General features: G+C 37.5%; 1 protein-coding gene and 1 pseudogene across 2 annotated transcripts in view; both read left to right on the top strand.

Moving 5' to 3' along the window:
* Positions 1-27666, top strand: part of NCAM2 (neural cell adhesion molecule 2) — a 595057-nt gene that overhangs the window by 296187 nt on the left and 271204 nt on the right. For both annotated transcript variants that reach the window (XM_075542416.1, XM_075542417.1), the window contains exons 2-3: positions 23383-23457; positions 26071-26277. In XM_075542416.1, coding sequence (XP_075398531.1) covers positions 23383-23457; positions 26071-26277 — 282 coding nt within the window. The remainder of the gene's footprint in view (positions 1-23382; positions 23458-26070; positions 26278-27666) is intronic.
* Positions 11136-11721, top strand: LOC142439803 (chromosome transmission fidelity protein 8 homolog pseudogene; annotated as a pseudogene).

Genomic DNA, 27666 nt, shown 5'->3' with positions numbered 1-27666 from the left:
ACTGCTGCTTCCATTAAATAGCACCTCTAAATTGATGGTATAATAGTTCATGTGACAGGAAGTATTCCGGAAGAATTTGACTATAAATATCCCAAAATATTTGAATAATATACTGTTTCTTCATTTATTTCCCATAGTACTAACAATTTTGAATATATTATTTTAACTGTCTTTAAGTTGACCTGCTATAATACGAATGTCAGTGTGTTTAACCTAACTGCTTAGAATAGTAACTGTCACATAGGAATTCCCTCAGCTATGTTTACTGAATAAATGTGCAGTTTACTTGGTATATAATTGAGCTGTGCCTTCCCTTACCCAGGCTGTGGTGATTAGGCCCTAAGTTTCAAGGTAGAAGTGAACTCCAGAAGAAGCCTCATTCCCCAAAAATCAAATTTCATCTCCCAAACAATGTCACTGGGTGAGACCAGCAGAGTAAACAAAATCCAAAGGCATTTTTCCCTTAATTAGTGTGCAGTCTCACACAGAATGATAATATCTGATCATCTGAGTTAGGAAAATCTGATATTGAGCCAATAATATAATTGCTTTAGTAAAATACCTTATGTATCATTAGTAACCTGTTAAGTATCTTTATTTTCATGTAGAGATCAGTTCATGATAAAGGACTATGCAGTGCTGAGTGATAGTTCTCATTCACCGTCATTGAAAAGTCTTCCCCGCGAAGTAGTGATAACAGCGCCCTCACTTGTTTATGACCTAGCGTCTCACTACTCCACCACTGTTTGTGAATTTATTGGTGATTCCCGAAAACCCAGATTGCAGGTCCCCAGAGGCTTATCCAGAATACAATCGAAGTAGCAATGCACAGTATAGTTCAAAGATAAAATATGCACATCGTCTGAAGCTTTAATAGTATCTTGTTCATGGAACTCTATGAACTTTGTGGATGAAAACCACTTGGAGCCCTCCTCCTCAGTACCCAGTACCGAAATGTTAGTGACCTGAAATGTATGCACTCCGCTGCACTTGCCCAGGAAGAGTACCCTCATATTACGAAGACCATTCGGATAGCGTCCAGAAGACTATTGTGAGCTCCCTCCTTTGACTCTCCTGAATGGAACCCGCAGGCATGAATCTTGTTAATCAAGCTGCTGGAGTAAAATTAAACTTCAGAGACTGAGGGTGATCAACACGAAGAATCATTATCCCAGCCTCTCATTATACAGCGAACTCCACACTGCTCCAACTTGACAGATCCAGGTGTCATAAAAGAAGAAATCACTTCTCAGGCATAGCCATTCAACTGTAAGCTCTGCGACTTGTAACAGGAAGTGATGAACTGAGCTGGAATTCTCTCAAATTTCCTCCAGGTTAAGAACAACGGCTCCAAAAATCACAGGAACTGAGAGCCAGACCTTCCCTTTGTGCTTTACTCAGTGAAGTGGAAAGTGTTCACATACCTTCCCACCCAATTCTGGATGGAAAGCAGAAACTACAGGAAACATAGATCTCTCTCTCTCTCTCTCTCTCTCTCTCTCTCTCTCTCTCTCTCTCTCTCTCTCTCTCTCTCTCTCTCTCTCACACACACACACACACACACACACACACACACACTCACACACACACACACACACACGGCCTCAGCAGTAGAACAGGTCCTTCCACATGAGTATGATGAGCCCAAGAACTTGAAAAAAAACAAAAAACCAACCACTTGGCATAGTGTTTGCGGATTGGGATTGGAATGCTAATTGCAAGGTCAGCATTTCAAAACCACCAGCCTCTGAGCGGGAGAAAAGTGGGGATTTTTGCTCCCATGAGGAGTTACAGTCTCAGAAACTCACAAGGGCAGCTCTGCCCTGCCCGATTGGGTCACTGTGAGTTGGCATCAACTTGATGGCAGTGAGTATTTTTTGTTAGGTGCCATGAAAGCAGTTCTGGCTCAAGTGAGCCCGTGTATACCAGACGGAAACGTTGTTCTCATTATTGTCACCATCCTCATAATTGCTGCGTTTAAGCCCATTTCTTGCAGCCATTGTGTCAGTCCACCCTGCCCAAGGTCTTCCTCTTGTCCACTGCTCCGTAGCATTTCACCAAGCATTTCACCAAAATCACCTGTCGTTCTCCAGGGACTGGTCTCTCTAGATAACCTGTCAAAAGTCAGTAAAAAGTCTTGCCATCTTTGCCTTTGAGGAGCATTCTGTCTGTACTTCTCCTAAGACGGATTTATCTGTTTTTGTCACAGTCCATAGTATTTTCAATCTTTTGTCACAGCATCACATTTCAAATGTCTCAATTCTCCTTCAGTCTTCCTTATTCAACGTCCAATGTTCATATACATAGCAGGTGATTGAAAACAGCGTGGCTTGGGCCAGGCACACTATAATTCTCAAAGTAACATCTTGCTTTTAAACACTTTATAAAGGTGTTGTGTAGCAGATTTACACAGCTTATTATGTCATTTGATCTCTTGACTACAATCTCCATGAGCATTCACTGTGGAATCTAGCAACAGGAAATACTTAACAACATGAATTTTTTCTACATTTATTATTTAGTAGAGGGAATTTTATTTGGAAATTTGATTTAAATATATGGGTTATTTAAATGAATGTACTAATGTATTCCATCACTATTTAAGGAGAGTATTCATGAATATTAAAATTAATAAAATTTAAAAGCACAGTTTAAAGGGCTTATGCCTAGGTTTAATAACCTCAATAAGCAAGTTGAATAGATAAACTGGAATGTTGCTTATAGATTACAGAACTTGTACTTATTAGAGTAGGGTTATAGTATTATTTGTTTATATTTGTTATGCCCTAGTTATAGTGTATTTTATTTAGGAACTAAATTAAAGTATGAAACATTCAAGTACAAGTGATTTTTACTCTCTATAAAACTAATTTCATAAGATATAGTAGGTTTTGATAAAAAGAATTAATGAACATATGAGGGTACTACTTTGGCTTTGAAATCCATTTTGCTCCAACTCTCTAATAGAGTGATAAACATCTTCCTTTGCAATCAATATATCAATCAAATTGTAAATAATCACATTTCTTCATTTCCCTATTACCTGATGCTTAAATATAATTGTCTATCCCTAGAACCTCTCTCAAAAAAATAGAATTATGATTTCTAACTCCCTTTCCTTATGATGTCAGTAGATTGTGAATTTGTGTTTGGGAAGTTTTATTTTGGAAATTTAGATGTAACTATATTTATGTTTTAAAATAAATTCACTTCATTATATAAGAATTGCAATAGATGCCTCTCTGCTCTAGGCCCTGAGCAACATTCCAGGGATTAGTAAGAGTTCTGGTAGTTATTAAAGGGTACAGACTCAGAAACCCACTGAAGCAATTCTTCCCTATCCTTTAGGGCCACTGTATTTGGGAACTGACTCTATGGCAATGAAGTTGGTTTGGGGGATGAAATAGGATAAATTATACAATATGATATATATCAAGAACACAAAAGCACAAACAGATAATGCACCAGTTCATGCCAATTTATGCACATCTGGCTTATCAGCATGAAGTTGAACAAGAGATTGTGTTTGCCCTCCAGTGAGCTATTTCTCCCCTTTCTGCCTCCAGATAAAGTCATCAAGCTGTGAGCTGATTGACAACATAGACTCAACCCCTTCACAAGTTGATAAGAGATTATGTGGCTACCACAGACCACCCCTTGTCAATTTGACACCTACAAAGCTCTTTAGCTATCTATGATTTATACACAAAAGAGTTGTAAAATCATATCTGTAGCTAACAGGAAAAAAAATAAGTGCACAAAATTCAACATGGGCCAAAGCCTTATTTAAGCATAATATTCTATAAGTAAAGAACACATCAATATTTGATGACTTGCAGATGCAAATAAGTAACACCTAAAACTTAATCCTATAATCCAATGAATATATTCCCCCACCTAAGGTTTGTAAGCCAACCACCTCATACCTGTATGCCCCCAATTTGGGTATCCAATTTCTATACTGCCCACTTATATCAATCCAGTGCTCTGAGGAGACAATCATATTCATTAATAAGAAGAATCTTCATTCCGGTTGGAACCAGTAAGTCTTCGTCCAGAGTAAAGTCCAATCACGAGAGGCCATCCATAAAGTCAGGAGCAATATTCTCCTGTTCACCGGCTCAAAAGTCTCCTCTTCATCTGGTCGTGTTTTGGTCAACTCAATGTGGGCTGCCTCACTTAGCCCCACCAGGGTGCCCCTTGGCTGCCTCACCTTTTGACTACGTGCCCCATCACAAATTCTCAGCAGCCCTAGCCCCCTCGTGCTAGGACATGAACCTCAGACCAGTAAAACCCACTCTCATTTTCTCCCCTAGTCACTGTGAACAAGGTCCACTTGTGTCAGTGGCAAGACTTAACCCCTCTATTGCTGCATTTCTCCAACTTGCACTCAACAAATGGATCCAGGTAGTCACCTAGCAGGCATGTCAGCTTGCCCAAAGGCTCCCTTTAATGTTCATTCATAGAGAGGAGATTTTCTTCAAGTTTTCATATTTTTTCCAGCTTCTAACACAAACTACTAATTCAAAATTCAAAAATCCAGAGGGTTACTTTTTTTCCCTTCAATCTGTCAACAGCCCTCCAGGCAAGCTTCTTCACTTCTAATGTCCAGAGTAGCATGACTCTCGGTGGATCTTATCTCTTCAGAGCCTTCTGTGCAGGCAGTATCCTAAACCCATTTAAAGATTCAATTTTAACGGTTAAGAGCAAGCCGTCTTGCAAACTTTCTATTTTTACTCCCCAATATTCATTTCTGACAATCATATCAATAACAATAGGCAGAAGAAAACAGGATAAAGCTAGTAGAGCCAGATCCTAAATTCAATTATGAAAACAATAGAGTTCAATCCTTATCTATCATTTAAATCATTTTATTAGGAGCTCATACAACTCATCATAATCCATACATACATCATTGTGTATACATACATTGTGGAAAGCACATTTGCACATTCATTGCATTCCGCATTCTCAAAACATTTGTTCTCCCCCTAAGCCCCTGCCATCAGCTCCTCATTTTCCCCTCCTTCCCCACTCTCTCTCCCTCATGATCCCTTGATAATTTATAAATTATTATTTTGTCATATCATGCCCTGTCCAACGTCTCCCTTCACCCACTTTTCTGTTGTCTGTCCCCCAGGGAGGAGGTCACATGTAGATCCTTGTAATTGGTTCCCCCTTTCCAACCTACCCTCCATCTACCTTCCCAGTATCGCCATTCACACCACTGATCCTGAAGAGATCATCTGCCCTGGATTCCTTGTGTTTCCAGTTCCTATCTGTACCAGTATACAGATAGCCATATTTGTAAGGTAGAATTGGGATCATGATAGTGGTGTAGGAGGAAGAATTTAGGAACTAGGGGAAAGTTGTATATTTCATCATTGCTACATCGCACTCTGACTGGCCGAGATCCTTCTGTAAGGGGATGTCCAGTGGCCTACAAATGGGCTTTGGGTCTCCTCTCTGCACCCCCCCCCCATTCACTATGATAATTTCTTTTTGTTTTGTTTTATTGATGCCTGATACCTGATCCCTTCAACACCTCTTGATCACACAGGCTGGTGTGCTTCTTTCATGTGTGCCTTGTTGCTTGTGAGCTAGATGCCCACTTGTTTACCTTCAAGCCTTTAAGACGCTATGTCTTTTACTAGCTGGGCACCATCCACTTTCTTAGCCACATTTGCTCATGTACCAATATGTCTTCAGCGATTGTATCAGGGAGGTAAGCACACAATGATCTGATTTTTTGTTCTTTGATGCCTGATAACTGATCCCTTCGGCACCTAATGATCACACAGGCTGGTGTGTTTCTTCCATGTAGGCTTTGTTGCTTCTGAACTAGATGGCTGCTTGTTTACTTTCAAGCCTTTAAGACCCCAGATGCTATATCTTTTGATAGCTGGGCACCATCAGCTTTCCAATCCTTATATATTTTATCTTAATCATTAGCTAAACTATTCCATTGATACACAATATGACCTTAGGCTTCTGATTCAAGCTAGGATCAGATGTCCTGTCAGCCATTTTGACTTGTGTCAGCCGTTTTCACTAAGCAGCATGGTCTTTGAGAAATTCAAGGGGCAATTTCTATCCTGACCTCAAAATATACATTAATCATATTAATTTTCATCATTTCAAACAATTTGGAATTACCAAAGATAACAACCAAACTAACTTCCCATATTCTTTCCAGAAACAACCTAATAAACTACATGGACATAATGGACATATCTGACCTCTGGCTGGCCATAGAAAAAAAACCTAAAAACTAGCATGAAACATATCAAACGAGCATCCACTCTCGAACAATATGATTTGGTTCTATAGTATCACAATATTTTTGTCTGGGTTGACTAAAGAAATAATCCAGAGACAATCATGTAATAGTTAGGGTAGACTAGAGAAACACATTCATAGACATGTGTGCATGAGAAAAAGGTTTATATACAAGAGCAATTGGATATTGAGAAAACATCCCAGTTCAGTCCAGATCAAGCCAATTTGTCCAATATTAACCCATACGTCTGATACCAATCTGTAAATTCCTCTTTAGACTCATGAAACACATGCAATGATGCCAAATGCAGGATGATCACAAGTGTGTGAATGAAACATCTTGTAGATCCAGTGGTGGTGTAAGCATCTCATTGTTGACAGGGGTCGCCACGTGGTTTCTCCAGCTCTGAGGCTCTGGCTGTCATCAGCCTGTCTCCACATGGCTTGTCAACAGAGTCTGTTAGAGAGTCAGCCTGTGTCCCATCTCCAGCATGCAATTTATCTCTTTAGCGTCTCCAAATGAGGTCATGAAGCTGGAACCTGAATGTCAGGCTAAACTCCACTCCTTCACTCTTAATACTCAAAATTACAACAGATTATGTAACTACCAAACATCATAGATGTGTAAGGGAGAACTTTATATCACAGAGCAATCATACATTAAGAAAACATCCCAGCCCATTTCAGGTCAAGTCCACATCTCCAATGTCAGCCCATATGTCCATTAACAATCTGTAAGTTATTCTTCAGACTCATGCACTACATGCAATGATCATGAATGCAGGATGAAAGATCACAGGCCAGTGGGTGGAAAATCTTGTGGATCCAGTGGTGATGGAAGTATCTCAGTGCTGGTGTGGGTCTCCATGTGGCTCCTCCAGGCCCAGGGCCCTGGCTCCATCAGCGTAGCACATCTGGCTTGTCAGGAGGATGACAAAGCAGAGTGTGTGTCTGTCCTCCAGTGAGCTATTTCTCTTCATTTTGCCTCCAAATAAGTTCATCAAGCTGTGAGCTGATTGTCAGGCTAGACTCCACCCCTTTGAAAGTTGACAGGAGATTATGTAACTACTGCACCTAGTACAAACACTCTTTTTTGTGTATTACCATATAGCATTAGCAGTTATTTAAAAATGTATACAATGTTCTGTTCTGGCTTTTTCAAGGCAGGTAAAACTTATATGTCTAAACAATGTCTTTTGAAATAAACTTGGATTGGATATAGAACTTGGGTCTGGCTGTCTCTTCATGATACTTCAGTTTAATTAAATGTCACATTCAAAATAAGTGATGAGTAAGCAGCAATGGTTTCAAAATGGATTTAGGGACCAGCTTCTTTGTTAATGGACTGCTTCACGAGGCACATGGACAATGTTCCCAGGCTGATAGACTTAAGGAGGCTCCAAACTTCGCTTCTTCATATTCAACTTTTAAATGTCATTAAGATTTAAAATATACAGAAAGATCCATTGTCTCAATTGATTTATTCAAAAATATTTTGGTATACAAATGTTTTCCAGACCCTGTTTTGGACAGCAAAGCTAAAATAAATAAAATATGTTAACTATTTTCCAGGAGTATAAATGTATCCTTTTGGAGAAAAAATACATAAATAAACTGACCATTGGATAATTGCTACTAGGGAATTGTATGGAAAGTAGGAACAAAGACATGAGTTGAGCATACCACTTCCGTTAGTTTTAGAGTACTTATAAACCATTTTTACTGATGTTGGATATATTGGAGTCCATCCTGCTTCCTTGGGAAGTGGGTCCACGAGATGGAGCAGAACTGCCCTGTTAGATTCCCTACGCTGAAAAGTTTATGAGTTATAATCACCCAGAAAACAATGGGAAGCTATAAGCTTTAGAACTAGATGAAAGGCTTCCTCCTGCTATGATCCTTGGAATATTTCAAGATAATTAGCATCTACTAAAATCAAAGCAATCTCAGATTATGAAATATTTTACATATGACATTTAAAGGAATTCAGGTATTATTTAATACCTCTTGTGAATAAAATAAATTATTGTTTACAAAAAGAAGCATATAAGTAAAAATGAAGTATGAGATATAGCCAAAAAGACTACAAAGAGAATCATTAGAAAATTGAATAGAGAATGAAGATGTCAGGGTCAATGATTGGGATTTTTAAAGAACAAAATTGTCAGCAGTATCTAAGGGTTCCCCAAATCATATGACAATTAACAATTAATAATAATGAATTTCAAAATCAAAAGTAACTTTTTACTGTAGGAACATCAAAAAAATTAATAGAAAGAAAACATAGACATTAATTATCATTAACTTTTAAAATCTTGGTAGTCTGGAGAGTTCAAGTTTTGTAAATATTTTGTTTATTGGGGTTGTGATGGAGCAATATAAAGAATAAGTATTGAGTATGCTATAGTAATTTGAAGAACAATATTATGTTACATTAATAAACACTTTTTGCTTAAGTATTTTTATTTATTTGAAGATGGGAAAGATCAGATAGCAGAATAAGAAAAGGACAAAAGAAAGAGGACCTTTAAGAGATAGATTGTTTCTCTTGATAGGACCTTTGTGACTTTAAAATTGATTAACATATAGAACATACTTGGAAATGTTGGCTCAACACTAGCAGAGACATGACTTTCCTCATCTAGAAGGAGCATGGTTGTCCTGTGGGATGTGGCAGACTGCAAACCACAAAATTGGCAGATCGATCTCACCAGTCCACTGTGTGAAGGAAAGTTAAGCTAACTGATCTCAGAAATATTTATGGTCTTATCTGATCACTGCGAATCAGAATTGACTCAATAGCAGTAGGTTTTTATTGTTGCTATTGTTATTTAAAGAATCACGAGTCTCAAAAGTTTTTAGTGCAAACAGGCAGCTAACTGGAGGTAGAGGGAACCTCTACTAAAAAGTTATTCTGGAAATATAATTACCGTGTATACTCAAATATAAGCCGACCTGAGTATAAGCCGGGGCACCTAATTATTACCTGGGAAACCAGAAAAACTGATTGACTTGGGTATAAGCCTAGGGTGGGAAATTCAGGATGTGAATTAACACAGGCCAGAGGGGAGAGACAGAGCACAACCACACACACATCCTTACCAGTTCAGCTGCTGGCGTAAGTGAATCACTACGGGTGCTACTGCGAATTGGAGCGTCCACGTCATAGGACGGCTCTGATTGGTTAGATGTGAGTAAGTAAACATTCATAGACGAACAGCAATCACCCACGAGATGTTACACATCGCTGGGGTACCACTGACCCGTGCATAAGCCGAACTCCAGTTGTCCAGCACATTTTTTGTTCTAAAAATCTTGGCTTTTACAGGAATATATATGGTATTTCACTTAATATAAATATACTTATTTCACTCATTTTTATATATAATTATATACATAATTATTTCACTATTTTCAAGAAATGAAATGGCTGTATACATGCAGCCATTTCATTTCCTGAAAAAGAAAAAAGTAGTGGTTGGAATTTTTCTCACTAAATTTAACCCAATATTTTTTAATCCTTTTTGAAATTGTTCTAGATCTGGTTACCCATTTCAAAATCTAGGAACACATTTTGACTATTCTAGCACATTGAGATTTAAAAGGTATAATTTAAAAATAGTCAAATAATAAAATAAATATGTACATTTTACCTGTGTGGAGATAACCATTGAGATATGATTTCATTAAAAATGATAAAGCCATACCAGTTTTATATAATCAAACATTTTGTACCAAACATTTATAAGACTTGTGGACAGTCACAATATTTACCAAATATGTGGTTTTCTTTTCTGCTTTCCTTGAGGTGAAAACCTGCTGGGAATAGGGTGGTGGTGTGTGGGCACGCAGAGTGTTTGCTTGAAATATGTTAGAAGTCATTGTACTACTGATACCAAATAGTTCAAACAGAAAATATTTTGAAAATAATGTGGGCAGCAACAATCACACTTGATCTAATTGGACTATTGATTTTTATAATATCTGTAAGAGCACCTAATAAAATGATTTTTTAAAATGTCCTTGTACTGAGGTAAGATCAGTTTCTTAAGATAATTCTACCTATCTCATGGAATTCTATGGGAAATCACTTCTGTTTTGTGTCAGCCAGGTGTCTGCCTGATGAAATAGGTTTTAAATCTCTACAGGTGATAAACTGGCCTTTTAAAATGGCTGTTAAACTTATCAAATTATAAAGGGTATTGGTCCCTGGATGGAGCTTAGAAATGTCAATGACTTCATCATATTTATATTCCTCTCTATTAAGAAATCTCTTTTTAATACTGCTATTTGATCTCCATGCCTTCTTAAATTGTAAATAATAATTCCTGCTTTTGTGTGATGGTATTTGTCTTTGTTGTAATACTGCCTGTGTTACATTTTTAGGAATTATTTTTCTAAAAATTACAGCTCCAAATTTTGCCCTTCATTAGCTCTTTTACTAAAATTGTTCTCAAGTTGTGGGTTTTTGTGTGACAGGAGTAGAAAATATTATCATCTCTCAGTTTTTCTTTGTATGTTATGCTTTAATTGATAGTAAATGTAATTCTTATTTCAATATTTTTGTTACATAAATTTCTCCCCTTTTTTGCCATCAGCCAATCCATTAGTCACACAATCCTTAAAATGTCCTTATTAATTTAATTTAATCTTATCCTTCAACTAATTTTTACTAAATGCCAATTTTGTTTCTCTTTATAATGAATAAATTGATAAGCATTTAAATCCAGTTATTTTACCATTGCTTTAAAATCTTTTGAATTATTTTCTCAATATGTCCTTTAATGATATTTTACCAAAAGACATGCCTAGATTGTACAAGGTTTAAATGGTCTATTATTGAAAGATGGAGTGCTCGCGGCGGCCGCGGCAGCGGCGGGAGGTTCGGTTGTCGCCCGTTGGCCGCGCGGCGCCGCGCTGGGCGGCCGCCATTGCAGTTTGTGGCCAGTTGCTTTTTAAAGACAGAAAGCTCATGGTACAAATTGTTGTTTCCAGTGCTGGGGCTGGAGACCTGGCAGAATGGGTGCTGATGGAGCTACAGGGGGAGATCGAGGCTCGCTACAGCACCGGATTAGCTGGAAACCTCCTGGGAGACCTACATTACACCACTGAGGGAGTCCCTGTGCTGATCGTGGGGCATCACATCCTGTATGGGAAAATCATCCACCTGGAGAAACCTTTTGCCGTCCTTATCAAACACACACCTGGAGAGCAGGACTGCGTTGAGTTTGGCTGTGAGACTGGCACCCGGTACCTGGTGACAGCACTCATAAAAAACAAGATCCTTTTCAAAACCCGTCCCAAGCCCATTATCACCAGCGTCCCCAAGAAAGTATGAAAGAACCCCGGATTTTCCCCAGAGAGCGGCCAACTCCTTGGACCCGTGCTCCGCTGCCAACCCGAGGACGGCTGGACGGTTCTCTGAGACCACAGGGGGGTCCTGTTCTGAGCACAGGACACCCACTGAGTGGGAACTCAGATCCCTTTCTCATGGCTGGTTCACTTGGTGGGAATCTGGGCCCATTTCCAAGAAACCCCTCTTCTTTTCCAACTCCATCAGCCTCATTGGCTTCAAATCCAGCACCCTTCCCTGCCAGTGCTCGTGACTCAAGTATGGCCTCCTTTCCAAGAGGGATGAATCCCACTGGTACAGGCGCAGTTGCTTTCCCACGGCCCGGTGGCCTCTTGGGTCCAGGCCCGGGCCCAGGGCCACTGTCTAATTCAAGGTTAGGAGGGCTCCCAGGCCAAGGCCCTATGCCCAACACAAGGACAAGTGGTCTCCTAGGAGCGGGTCCTGACTCCAGAAGTGGCGGCCCCATGGGCTCTGGACCTGGGCACAACTTGAGAACAGGTGTCCTTTTGTCCTCTGGGAATGGTCCTCCCAATCCTAGGCAGGTTGGCCATGGCCATGGCCCAGGACCAAGTCCCAACTTGAAATCAGGCTTCTTGGGTTCAAATCCTGCTCCCAGGTCAGGTATGTTTCAAGGCCCAGGTCTTGGACCCAACCCTAGGGCCAGTGGCCTGGGTCCAGGCCTTGGGCCCAACCCAAGGGCAGGTGGCCTGGGTCCAGGCCTTGGGCCCAACCCAAGGGCAGGTAGCCTGGGTCCAGGCCTTGGGCCCAACCCACGAGCAAGTAGCCTAGGTCAGGGCCCTAATCTGGACACCAGGGCAGGTGGTGGCCTCTTGGGCACAGGATCTGGTCTTAACTTAAGAATGACTGGACCTCAAGGTCTTGATCTTGCTCCCATTCTAAGAGCAGCAGGTCTTTTGGGAGCACATTCAGCTGCTTTCTCACAAGCTTCTGGAAACATGGGCACAAACCCTTCCTCCATGGCAAGAGTCCCTGGCCCCATTGGCCCAAATGCTGGTCCTGGCTCTCGAGGAATTGGCTTTCCAGGACCAAATCCATCTCCCATGTCAAGGGCACCTGGCCCCATGGGCCCTAATTCAGCTCATTTCTCAAGGCCCTCTGGCCCCATGGGAATAAATGCCAACCCCTTCCCGAGGGGGACAGGTCCAGGGGGACTGAACCCAACTGCCTTCACTCAGTCTTCGGGCTCATTGGCTTCAAATCCTACTACCTTTCAGAGGTCTGTTAGCCTCCAGGGCTCAAGTCCAACAATTTTCCCAAGAGCTTCTGGGCCATTAGGCCCCAACCCATCTAATTTCTCAAGGGCCACTGGCCTGCAGGGTCCAAGTTTAGCTACCTTTCCAAGGTCTACTGGCCCATTAGGCCCTGGGCAAGTGAGTTTTTCCAGATCAGCTGCTGGGTCCCTGGGCTCTTCCGCTGGCCCTGTGGGTCTCAACCCAGCCCCCTTTGCAAGGCCAACTGGGACGATGGGTCTAAACCCAGCTTCCTTTTCAAGGATGAATGGGCCTGTAACCAAGACTTTGGTCCCATTTCCTAGAGTGGGAGGCCTCCCTGGCACACACCCAGCTGCTTTCCCAAGGCCAGGGGGTCCAATGGCTACGATGTATCCAAATGGGATGTTACCACCATAAATAGCATTTTTGCCCAGCACCACCTGGGTGCCTGGGCACATTGTTCTGGGCAGAGCTGCCCTTTAGGTAAAAGGGTAGGTATGGAGCTCTGATCACATGAACATAACTGAGGCTCAAGTTCTTAGGAGCCATATTTTTCGAACTCTGCTTCATTCTTGAGTAAAGGTGAAACGCTCTTGTGGGACATGGACTTTGGCTGGTGGAACGCTCCTGGCTTTGAGAGAGAAGCTCTCCAGCCTTGCAGAAGTCTGCTGTGTTTGTCCCGCAGCTTTCTGCCCCTCGTTTCTTAACTAGTTTCTTGAATCCTTCTTGTGGACTTTTCCTCAGGGATACATTGGCCTGCAGGTCCCAATTTATATGTATTCCCCTGCTCACCACTGGAGAATCGGCTCACTGCTCTTTAGAAACCTTGCAATGGTGAATGGACCGTGCTTCAATAGCTGTGCCCCGGGCAGCTTGGACCTGGTCATCCTCTACTGCCATACTTTCCCCTGGGGGCTTGAACACAGAAACAGGGACGGTGGGCCACCGCTTCAGAGACCCACCAACTAACACTTCCTGCCACCTGAGGCTCCCTCCGCCGGGGACTTTGAGGCGGCCAGAATTCAGGCCTACTGCTCATCCAGCTTCCTCTCCACTGGTACTCCCAATCAAAGAACCTCAAAATCTAAACTGACAGGGATGGAATGTTGAAACGGGTGGGGGTGGGACAGAGGGAGAAAAATCACTGTGCTTTTGTTCAGCCTGGTGTGAAAGGACAGTTGGCGTCTTTCCTGCATTGTATCTTTTCTTACTGTTTCTTTAATAAAAGGGATGAGAGGGCAAAAAAAAAAGAAAGAAAGATGAAAAGTCATAAGGCCTTGCAATTCACAACTGAAAGAGCTAGGTCTTTAAATCTCAGTGGAGTTTTTCTGATTTGCATATATGGGTTTGCCAGTGGTCATAGTCTACCTGACAATAATTAAAAACAACATCTTAGCAGAATCATAGATGAACTCAAACTCTTCTATTTGATCTACAAATTATACCTAACTAGACCTAGAACATTTTCTTCTGTCCTGACCTAGAATTTTTTATTACAATTATAATAGTACAAAGGGCTACTAACCAATTTATTTTAGTATTTATCTTCTTACATGTTTTAGCCTGACATATTGTAATTTATTTGAAGTTAGGTATGAAGTCTTCTTAATTGATTCATATTTTGTTAGACTTGGCTGATTAGTGAAATAAATCCAGGGGCTTATATATTTAAGATATCAGTTTATATCAAAGAGAAATGGTATATGAAGAGAACACCGCAGCCAAGTCCAGGTCAAGTCCATAAGTCTTATAATAATCCTCAAGTCTGATATTAGTCCATAAATTGTGCTTCAGACTGATGCAGCATATGCAATGATGCAAAATGCAGGAAGATCACAGAGCAGTGAGTGCAAAGTCGTGTGGATCCAACTGCAGTGGCAGCATCTCCAGGGCTCTTGCAGGTCTCAGTGCTGCTCCAGGTGGCTTGTCAATAGGAAGGTGAATTAATGTGAGAGGAAATTTTCAGAATCCTCATGAGAAGACCACACCCACACGGAGGCATCATTAGTCTGTGACCAGATTGACAGGCTACCCTCCATCCTTCCACTTATTTATCAAGTTCACATCAAATTACGTAACTGTCTGACATGTGAAAGCATCAAGTGGAGTGTTTTAAAAAATGATCATAAAAACCTCAAACCTACTCCCATGCACATGATACCTACTCATAACGACTATTTAGGACAAGGTACACCTGTCCCTTTGACTTTCTAAGGCTAATTGTTTACAGGAGTAAAAAGCCATTTATGCCGCAGTGCCAGCTGGTAGTTTCAAACTGATAACATTTGGGTAAGAAGCCTAACTCATACCACTCCCAAAACAAGAAACTGTTGACATCAGGTCAAGGCTGACCCATAGCAGCCCTGGCCCACTGTGGGTTTCTGAAAATGTAGCTGTTTGCAGGAGTGGAAAACCCAGTGTTTTCTCCCACAGAGCTACTAGTGGTTTTCCACCAAACCACTGCACCAGGACTCCAGAGTTGGCAAAGTTCTTAAACAGATTTAATTTATGCAATTCTACCTTTAATATGTATGTTACATGTTTTTTTCTTTTAAAATAATTTTAGAAGACTTAGATATTACTGTGCTTCCCTTTTGAGTCGGACTGGAAAACCTTTTCTGAACTTATATATGTAGGCCTTGTGAAAGAAGCTGTCACAGATTCATGGTTGCTGGCAGATCAATGCATCACAGTTGCAGGTTACCAGATCGGGAACAGGACCATGATATGGACACCTGCATTATGTTACATAGAAAAGCTTACAAGATCGATTTAACTGCCCTACACTATCTGCAATATGGTTATCTGAATCAAGAACATAGGGAGGCAAGTCCTTAGCCCTTCCCTATGTTGGCTGGATTAGGGTGAAGGTAATCTACTTTCTAAAGCACTCTGCCTAGAGGCAATGCTATCTATTTGCTTGGTTAATGAGCAAGAGGAACGTTCAATGGAAGCTTGATGTATGTGGGGCGCTGTAGGTAATAGCGTTTTCACTGCTGCCCATGGCCTTCTGCAAATGGGGTGATCAGAATTGAAGACCTCATACACAACTTTTCTCGAATTTTTAAAAATAGGATTGATTGATTGATTTAAAAGAAAGATGGTTATTTACTGTAATCATTGATATTCTCTATATTTAATTAACATATGTAACTTTATACCTATCAAAATTTTCCAAAGGTATTATATTGTTTGTAAATACATAAACATTCTAAAATACCAAAATATGACTGAATGAAAGCCACTTTTGCAAAGTCCAATTCTAAATACATATTTCCATGAGAAACTGTCAATTTTAATATTTGTAGGTAAAACAAAAGCCAAGCCAACATCCAGTTTCATTTTTTGAGGCTAAGTAAAAAACTTAAGATGAAGAATAGAATAACTGCACATCTAGTAAACGTGTTATACTTTTTCTGTCCTTTCCAAACTCACCACTGTGTCATTAGAAAACTTTTTCCCCCCTGACATTTAAATGCAAAATGAGAGAGTTATTTGTTGCTGCAGACCTAGACTGATCACAAGAAACCTTGAATGTTAAATTACGGTAGCAGAGGCTAGGCATGACCTTATGTTAGCACTCCAGGCTTTTCAAAATATGTACATGTTTCAATATGTCTGTTGACATCAATTTGAATTTGTCTGACATTTTGTAAAAAGATTAAAATAAAGAATTATATGTACTGTACATATTTTAAAATTTTATAATTTATAAATTTTATTTGATAACAAAATATGTTTTGGGTTAATTAGTGAATTGTTTATTTTGAAAGTAAAGTTGGTGATATTTATATAAATTTACAAATCAATTTCATGCATGATTTATAATAATGAATAGACAATATTTACTATACCAATCAGTCAAGCTATATAAAAATGTCCCCAAATATATTTGACTAATAAAGTTCTTAAAATTTTCTAGTCTTTTAACATAAACTTTTCTTTTAAAAGGCAGTTCATCTCATGAGGTTTGTTTAAACAATAATTTACATACTCAAGTAGTTTGATAATACAAATTCAATTTAAGTAATAGAGTCATGTGAAATGTATATTCTAGTAATTCTTTCATTTTCTGAACCATGGACCCAATAACCTTTGTTTTCATTCTGCTATCTCCATTATCAGGTTTAAAAAAATAGAATTGTAAAGTTACTGTGGAACTTTATTCATTGGAACTTGTATTTTAAGGGCGATAATTGAATATAGTGATCAGAAAGGTAAATTGCATTTGAGACAGACCCAGTAGTGCAAATGTATACACAGTTGGCTAAGTTAATGGAAGGCTTGAAGTTAGATCTGCACCAGAGATGCCTTGGAAGGAAGGCCTGGTGACTTGTTTACCTGCTAACATTATACATGGAGCAAGCCTATTTTTTTAAACATTTTATTACTCCGATTTGACTTTGAAAATAGTATGTAAACACTCACAGGTCGATGGGGTCAGAGGAAACATTTGCTGCAAATGCACAGGTGGAAAGTGCTTAAATAGGAGATAATTAGGAATCCCGGTGTCTCTAAATGCAGAAGAATTGAAGCATCTGAAAATAAAGTTCAAATGCATGTTTTCTTGTAATTTGAGTCTTATGTGAATCTAGTTTGAAGAAATTTGAGTTGGAGGTGATTAAACATAATTTTAATGACCTTGGTTGCATAGTGCTTATGTATTATACTGCTACCCACATAATCAGTAGTTCAAAACCATCCTCTACTCCTCAGGAGACCAACAAGGCTTTCTACTCACTTAAAGAGTTACAATCTTAAAATCCTCAAAGGCACTTCTGTCCTGTCATACAGGGTCTCTATGTGTTGCACACTATTCAATGGCAATGAGAAAGATAATTTTAAGACAAGATGTTAGGGTTCTTAAAATAACTTTAGAGTCAAGGGATGTGAAAGAGAAAAGACTCAAGCCTCAAGTTGCCATAATAAAAGAGTCTGTGTTCAAATTACTGAATGATGCAGGAAGCATCAAAAAAGATGGAAAGAATGCAGGGTCCCTATGTAAGAAGAGACAGTCATCATTCAGCTGTTTCAAGTGATAATATATGATCCAGGATCAATGGTTATGAAAAAAAATTCAAGCTACGCTGAAGGACGAGACTTTAGGAATTGATAGAATTGATAGACTTGAAATGGTTCAAGTTGATGAAGCATTGAATGACAAGGAATTGGAAGACTGCTGCTTGGGCAAACAACTTAAATAAACCCATAGTGTCAATTTCAAAGAAAGGTGACCAAAAGAATGTGGAAATTATAGAAAAATAGCATTACTAGCCCGTGCAAGTAACATTTTGTTGAAGATTCTTCAGAATCAACTGCACCAATATATTGACAAGGAACTGCTGGAAATTCAGAAGAGGGTGTGAAACAAGGGATATCATTGTTGGTTTCAGATAGATGTCAGCATAAATCTGAGAATGACAGAAAGATATTTACATTACACTGTATTGATCATAACAAACTATGGGTAACGTTGAGAAGAATGGAAATTCCCGAACACGTCATTATGCTCATTGGAACCTGTACATGAATCAAATAAAACAAGAGAATACTACATTATTTAAAATCAGGAAAGGTGTGACTCAGACTTGTAGCCTCTTACCATACTTAATCAAAATGTATGCTGAACAAATAATCTGAGAAGCTGGACAATATGAAGAAAAGCATGGCATCTGAGGAAGGGCCAAAAACAACTCGCTGACTGCGAGTGAGGGAAACTTGAAGCACTTGCTAATGAAGATCAACAATGCAATTTTGAATATGTATTCCAAATCAATGTAAAAACACCAAATCCTCACTACTGGGCTATTAGGCGACAACCCTTAAGTAGGGAGAAAATATATGTTGTTAAAAATTTTATTTTGCTTTGTCCCATAATCCATCCTCATGGAAACAGCTCTCAAGAAATCCAATAATGCATTGTATTGGACAATTTTACTACACAAAACTTCTCTAATTTATTGATAAGCAAAAATTTTACTTGGGCAACAAAAATGGGCCTATCATTGTAGATAAGGGGGAGTGCAGAGTAGAGACCCAAAGCCCATCTGTAGGAAATTGAACATCCCCTTATGGAAGGGTCTCCAGGAGGAGATGAGCCAGTCAGGGTTCAGTGTAATAAAGATGGAACATACAATGTTCCTCTAGTTCCTAAGTGCTTCTTTTCGCCCCACCCCCCATTGTGATCCCAATTCTACCTTACAAATCTGGCTAGACCAGATAATGTACACTGGTACTGATAGGAACTGGAAATACAGGGAATACAGGACGGGTGATCCTTTCAGGACCAGTGGTGAGAGTGGTCATACAGGGCGGGTGGAGGGAGGGTGGATTGGAAAGGGAAAACCAATTACAAGGATGCACATAAAACCTCCTCCCTGGGGGATGGACAACAGAAAAGTGGGTGAAGGGATACATCGGACAGGGCAAGATATGACAAAATAATAATTTATTAATTATCAAGGGTTCATGAGGGAGAGGGAAGTGGGGAAGAAGAGGGAAAAATGAGGAGTTGATGCCAGGGGCTTAAGTGGAGAGCAAATGTTTTGAGAATGGTGAGGCAATGAATGTGCAAATGTGCTTTACACAATTGATGTATGTATGGATTTTGATAAGAATTTTGTAAGCCCCTAATAAAATGATTTTTTTTAAATGCATCTAACTGAACCGGAATATTTTCAATCCCCTTAACTACAAATGGAAGCTGGGTCTTGGATAAGGGATCTGGCAGAAGAATCAATGCATTTGAATTGCTGTGGTGCTGGCAAAGAATCCTGAAAGTAGCACAGAGTGCCAAAAGAACGAATAAGTATATGTTTGGACTAGTACAATTAGAATGCTTCTTAGAATCAAGGATGACAAGATTTCCTCTCATGTTCTTTGTGCGTGTTATCAGGAAAGACCTATCTTTGTAAAAAGACATCATGCTTGCAAATGAAGGTCTTAAACAAGATAGATTGACAACAATAAGTTCAGCCTCAACAATCATTGTGAGAATGGTGCAGTGTGCAACAGTGTTTTTGTTTGTTTGTGCTATAAAGAGGGTTTCCACAAGGCTGAGTCAACATGAGGCAAATAACTGCAGTAACAAAGGCAGGAGTGAAAATCCAATGCAAAAGGGATGGAACAGGATGGGGAGGAAAGAAAAGAGACTGTAGAAGAAACTATTTCTGTTTTCTTTCAAGCTTACAATTTCTTTTCTGCTTTTTTCATATATAAGACACATTCAAACATTATTCCTTTAAAAAAATCAACAACTCTACACCCACAGCCAAAATTGTGTGACGGAATACGAGCTGTATTTTTTAAGACTGAAGCTTACAAAAGAAGGCTCAAATATCTAGTGTTCTAATTCCTAAGCTTTGTAGCTAGCCTTCTGTTTACCTGATTTCACCTAAATTATGGTTTTAGAAGGAATTTACTTCTTTTATGATGTAAAATTAACACGTGAATTTTTTCATTGTAATTGGCGATATTTATAGTTTGTAGCTCAGTCCCAGTCCTGTGGTTTTTGCAGATAACTTCCTATTTATTTTTACTTCCTGTGTTTTCCTTTATCTGTTTTTATCTGAAAGGCTAAATTTACTTCACTTATTCAAGTCTTACAATGTGTTTAGGATTCTCTGGGATTAGAGAAGGAAAAAGACAACACAGGACTGAGAAGAAACAAGAAAATCATATAGACAGAGTCCTGTGGAGACATTGCCGTGAGATAGGAAGAAATCTGAGGAAAATCATTAAATTTGGGGAGTATAAAGACACATATATTAAATGATTAAACAACCAACCCATTTTAGAAGTATTTCTTAATAATGAATGTTGTTCCTTTTTACATTTTTGAGTCAACTTTTTTATTGCTTTGTAAACATTTTCAACATAATTAATCTATACACTTCATCTAACATTTCCATTATTCCATGTGGGCTTTGTTGCTTCTGAGTTAGATGGTTTCTTGTTTGTCTTCAAGCCATTAAAACCCCAGATGCTACAGCTGTCTTCACACATTTGCTTATGCACCTGCTTTGTCTTCAGCGATCTTGTTGGGAAGGTTAGAATCATGAAATTTCAGTTTAATAGAACAAAGTGTTCTTGCATTGAGAAAGTACTTAAATAGAGACCCAATGTCCATCTGCCACCTATGAATATATGTACATAGATCTATTTCCCCATTGTCATATATATTTACATATTTGCATGACTGTATTTAGACCCCTATAAATGCCGTTTGTCTCCAGATCTTTCCTCTATTTCCTTTTACTTTCTTCTTGTCCCACTATCATGCTCAGCCTTCATTTGGGTTTCAGTAATTCCTCTCCATTACATTGCCTTTCATCAAGCCCTCCCAGACCTCATACACCCTCCTTGCCATCAATTTTGGATCATTTGTTTTTCCCTTGTCTCTGGGTTTAACACCCACTTCCTTTCCGCACCTCCCCTTCTCCAATGTCCCCCACCCCCCGCAACAATTGGCCCCATTGTTTTCTCCCCCACATTGTTTATCCCACCTACCTTATCTATATAGACTTGCAGAGATAATACTGAGAGGGAGTGCGGAGTGGAGACCCAAAACCCATCTGTAGGCAACTGGACATCCCCTTACAGAATGGTCACGGGGATGAGATGAGCCAGTCAGGGTGCAGGGTAGCAATGATGAAACATACTACTTTCCTCTAGTCCTTTAATGCTTCCTTCCCCCACTATCATGATCCCAATTCTAACTTACAAATCCAGTTACACCAAAGGATGTACACAGGTACAGATAAAAACTGAAGACACAGGGAATCCAGGACAGATAAATCCCTCAGGATCAATAAGAGTAGTGATACCAGTAGGGTAAGTGTAAGGTGAGGTAGAAAGGGAAAACAGATCACAAGGATCTACATATAACCCCATCCTTGGGGGATGGGCAACATAAAAATGGGTGAAAAAATAATAATAATTAATAAATTATCAAGGGTTAATAAAGGAAGGGAGTGGCAGGGGAGGGGAAAAATGAGGAGCTGATACCAAGGACTCAAGTAGAAAGAAATTGTTTTAAGAATGATGATGGCCAAAAATGTACAAATGTGCTTGACACAGTGGATGGATGTATGGATTGTGATGAGTTCTACAGCCCCCAGTGAAAATGATTTTAAGAAGAATAAAATTTCCATTATTTGAAATTCCATGAGTTCATTTCACCTCTGTGGTTCATATTTTCTTTGACTCTTGTTCCACATAATTGATTGTATGTGTATATTAAAATGGCAGGTGTGAATTTAGGTTAAACAATATCTTTTAAAATGTGGGCAGTTTATTCTGATGATGAAGTTCTTAAGAGGATTTGTACCTGTCTCTGTCACTTAGCTGAGGATTCTCTTTTTATTTTATCTTCTTAATCTGAGCATCTTCAAACCTAGGAGAGGCAGAAACTGTGGTCCATATATGTATCTAAGGGGAAACAGGGTTTCTATATCTAGATTTTAAAAAGACAAATTCTCTTTTCATATTCCTTTGACAGATAGTTGATCATTCTGTATCCTTCTTATACTAAAAGGTATTCTTTCTCAAGAAACAATTTTATCTATTGTTCTAAAGAAAGTCTTTCTACTAGATATTTGATTCTCGTTATGTGTAGTCTGCACATATCTAAGTAATCTTTTTGCTCACTCTGGTGAGACCAGTTCTTAATGTTTTTTGTTGTTGTTTATATACAGTTTACAATTTTTTTCTTTGTTTAATCCTTGAAAGCTTTATTGAAAGGTTTTATATATATATATATATATATATATATATATATATATATATATATATATATATATATATATATATACCTGTGTCTGGGAGAAAGGGATAAAAAACAAAGGATTCAGGAAGTCATCAACCTATCCTGCCCATCATATGATTATAAATATAAGTTGTAAATTTTTATTAAAACATAATTTAATTATGCTTTATATTGTCATATTTGCAACCATTTCAATTTTTTATAATAGTTACCCAATATGTTGAGTGCCTCGTTATTTGGTTATTATATCCTTCCCTTGAAATATATGAATACCCATTCACTTTCTCCATACTATGTTGCTTCTCTTTACTGTTTCCCTGCCTCCTTTCTTGAAATATTTTAGTATGTCAAGATATAGTTCTTATATGCTTATTATTACAATGGTATATGTGTTTTAATCTTTCACACAAATTTTCAGCTTAAGGGTAAAAATTTCTTTGACTACTTCCAATGGAACACATGAAAACCTTTATCTCTTTTTTCATTTGCATGACTACCAGGATAGACATATTAGCTTGAATAAATGATAGATTTGGTCTGATTGGGAAATTTATAATAATTTAACAGACATAATATGGTTGAATAGTATTGTATTATTCCCTGTACAAAAGTGTTCTGCTTTATTTGTAGGCAACTAAAAACACAAAGGAAAACATAGTTGTGATTTAGACAATGTTGTTTAAACCTTAGATAGTGCACTCTTGGAATTCATATTTGAACTACAATTAACTTTTACTTGCATTTTTTTCTAGCTCTTCTTCAAGTGACAATTTCACTTAGCAAAGTAGAGCTGAGTGTGGGTGAATCCAAATTCTTCACGTGTTCAGGTAAGGATTGCAGTTTATTATCTTTCATTCATGAAAGCCTTTATATTTAGAGTTTTAAAAATAAGTGCTTGTCCAATGACAAAATTGCTTGTGGTACTATTTAGAAATTGTTTATATTATTGACAATATTAAATCATTTCAAAACTTTGGCTTAAAATGATCACTAATGACATAAAATTATTCAAATTATTTTGAGAATTACTTTAATTATTTATATTACTAAAATTAATATAAGCAGAAAGATAGTCATAATAGTATAAGTCATTACTAGAATATATAGGTAAAATATATGCTTATATGCTTTAAAATAAATAACATTATTGTATAGATTATGTTTCTTCTTAAATGTCTGAATTGACGGTTATGTTTATATTTTTGTTTATTGACAAATTGAAAAGCAGAAAGTAGGAAGGAGACTGGTTCAATGAACTTTATCATGTCACGCTGTTCTGTCAAGACTATGGCTCACTTGTTAATATTTCTAAGTTTCCTTATCCAAATTTTTTTACACAGAGACATGCACTTCAATTTCATCACAAAACCGTACAATAATAAAATAATTTTAAAATAAATTTTGAAAGTACACTTATTTTATTTGCATCTATTTACATATTATTAAGATAACAGAAGTCTTAATGGTACTTAGAAATAAGTGTTGGACTGCTATCTGCAAGATCGGTAGTTCAAAACTACCATGCAGCCTAAGAGAGATGGAGCTATCTGCTCCCATAGAGATTCACAGTCTCCAAGACACGGTAAAGGGTTTCTATGAGGTGGAGGTGAATTGATGGCTGCAGGAGTATTATAAATCACATATTGTAAAACTCTGAATGTTACCTAGAATCACATGAAGACATCATTCAAAAGTAGGGAGCATAAATATATATCATCAAACTTATTTCAAATTGGTCTTATGTATAATAAATAAATATTATAGTAAAATAACCACCTAACAATAAAGATATGTGGAACCAATGTGGATCAGAATGTTTGCAAGTAGTTTCTCTCATAACAACATAATAAAAATATCAAATTGTCACTCTAGCATTTCCAGACATATAAATAATATACATTTAAACCCTGGTGAAATAGTACATCTTAAAATTAAAGTATAATGTAGCTATACAATCAGAGAGATAAATAAAAGTGTGTTATATTTAGCAAATGTGTTTTTATATCTAATCTTCATGAAATAAATTGTTTAACAGTATAGAATAATCTGTTCAATAATCTAGATTTTAAAAATGTGAAAAATTTTATTGAAAGTTGTCATTTGAGTTACAAGAGAAAGTTTACAGTTGTTTAATGAAAATCCAGATTCAACAATATGGATTAAAGAACTTTCCATTATAATTTAATATAGTAAATAAGAAGGAAATAAGAAGGAAAATGCCAAAAGTTGCCGATTAAATGCTATCTGCATTGTTTAAATGTAAAATTATGCACCTGTAATTTGAAAATTCTTTTATATGGAGAGGAAAATAAACACAAAAATTTTCTCTTAAATCATCATAAAATAAGATGCTGCCTTCTAAACACTTTTCTTTCAAAAAAAAGATGCTAAATAACAAACATCTTTAAACAATGTATCTAAATTTTTATGCTTTTTTTCTCAAGCGTGTCTTAGTTGTTATGAGAAAAAAATTTCTAAAAGCATATATTTGGGGGTAGAGTATAAAATGAGAAAAAATATTTTAAAATTTCCTATATATGCTGATTAATATTATGCAATTTCCTGAGTTATTTTTATCTTGGTAGCATATCCTTCTTCCACAAATTATCTCACTTAATAGGTGAAATACATCTTTGGATGACTCAGCAAGCAGCAGATGTTCCAGCTTTTACAAAGTGGAAAATAACCCAGATACTGAGTGAAAAACTTAAATAAGTGTTTACCCAGCAATGATTTGGCTGTAATTGCCTTGCTATATAGGAATTCTTTCAATGCATTATAATTAACATATTATTAAATAGTTAACAGTTTTACAATCAAAAGCATGAACCTATTTCAGTTTGGAAAAAGAGAATATAAGCACTCTATTAAAATGCATATTGGCCTTATATGTATACACTTAATACATTGGCAAATTAACTCAAAGTTTACCATGATCAAAGACAAAGTGTGTTTTGCAATGTATTTCCATTTTTGTGTTTTATCAGGGAGAAACATGTTACCTCCTGACCCTAGAAATGCATTTTAGCTTGTGAAATCATCTTAGGAATGGCATTCTTCTTCAAATGTATCTATCCTGTTAAGATTTTTCATCTTGTTCATGGACCCAGCCTTTTTATTATTTTAGTATGGCAATAACCCATGGATTACTAAAGTACTATTTAAAATATTATAAGGTAAATATCATAGGGAGGATTTCTAATGGACTTGAATTTTGCTTACTCAAGTATAATTAAAGCTCAAAGTAGACATAAAAAGGAACATGTGTGCTAACATTTGTGTTTACTGCCAATTTTGTAAGAGTGTCAGATTCATTGTCTTCCTTCTATGAACATTTTGTTCTAAATTGCTAAAGATTGTTGCATAACAGTAAATGTCCATGTCAACATAAACACTTGTAACATATTTTTGAGATTCTTCTTTACTATGGTTCTTCGCAGCAATTGGCGAACCTGAAATTATAGATTGGTTTAATCCACAAGGAGAGAAGATCATTTCTACACAGAGAGTCGCTGTGCAAAAAGATGGTGTTAGGTCAAGATTAACAATATACAACGCCAATATAGAAGATGCAGGGATCTATCGTTGCCAGGCAACAGATGCCACAGGACACACCCAGGAAGCTACAGTTGTTCTGGAAATTTACCGTAAGTCGTGCATTTGTGACTTAGTCAAAAAAACATGTTGTCTCTCATTTTAAATTTAAGCCAAATAAAGTATATTTAGTTATACAAAGCTAACACGCACTGAGAATTAAAACATGTGTCAGAGTTGAATTGTCCCTCAGGGTTTTGCTATGCTGCAACCTTTAGAGGCCCATGTCACCAGCACTCGCTTCTCTGGAGGCACTCAGTCTCTTCCACTTCCCAACTGTTGGTTAGCAACAGGTGACTGCGCCACCAGGACGCCTCATAATTTACTATGGATTAAGCGAATCGTTAAAAAGGGGTAGGTATGCGGTAAAAGGTGATGGCAAACACATAGATAAACCATAGGAGCTTGGGATCAATTCTATTTTAAATAATATAAATTAAAATATTTTGATATTCTCATCTAAGAAAAGGTTATCAAAGCAATTTATTTTGATGGAGGAAATTTAGTAAGACTACATTTTCCATCAAAATAGATAAAATTATAAAAAATTACATCACATGTGATAGCATTAGCCACACTGAAATGAGAATTGATGGACTGTCAGAGAAGAGGAATAGAGATGGCGCTGAAAACTCATTTAGTACAGAATTATTACTCCGCTGCAAACTTCATGACATTGTCATTAGCAAGGTTTACCAGACTTTCTTGTAATGTTATGACTTGAGATTGATTGTTTTCTGTATAATTTTGATTATCCTTCCCTGATTTGAAATCATTATCCGGTACAGGAAGAACGTGGGGCAAGCTGTCGATGGCTTTATAACCAAGCTTTGCTACTTACCTTTGTGTCCTCCAGTAAATTCTTTACCCTTTAGTCTATGTTTTCTCATCTTCAAAATCAATAAAATAATAGCATCACAAATATTGGTGATTTTGAAGATTAAATAGCATTTATATAAAATATTAAAAATAATAGTTTACAATATAGATGGGATAGTATAATAAACAATATATATATATATATATATATATATATAATTCATGGAATACTTACTTTTCCTTGATTATAGAAACTGGAGATTGAGTAAGGGGTAAGGATGTAAAGTAGGGATTCTTGTTTGGTTATGATGATAATTTCTTGATACATGCTGACCTCATTTTTTCAAATTGTTTTTTCACTTATACCAGATTTTAAGATCTTGGAGAAAAGGTATATAATTAAATTTATATGACTGCCACAGCATCTATTTCACATATTACGGAAAGTTAAATTGGAATCATCTTTTGGAAGGTTCATATTTGGAAAGGTTTCACATTATATTGATGCCAAAGGAAGCTTTCTAGTATCATTATCATTTTTTATTTTCAAAGACATGGAAAAGATGTTCTTTTTCTTTGGCCAAGAATGAATTACTTTAGTGAAAAGTTCTTATCCAGAAAAA

The sequence above is a fragment of the Tenrec ecaudatus genome, chromosome 2 (genome assembly GCF_050624435.1).
Source record: "Tenrec ecaudatus isolate mTenEca1 chromosome 2, mTenEca1.hap1, whole genome shotgun sequence".
Lineage (NCBI taxonomy): Eukaryota > Metazoa > Chordata > Mammalia > Afrosoricida > Tenrecidae > Tenrec > Tenrec ecaudatus.
This window is presented reverse-complemented; position numbering and strand designations above follow the sequence as displayed.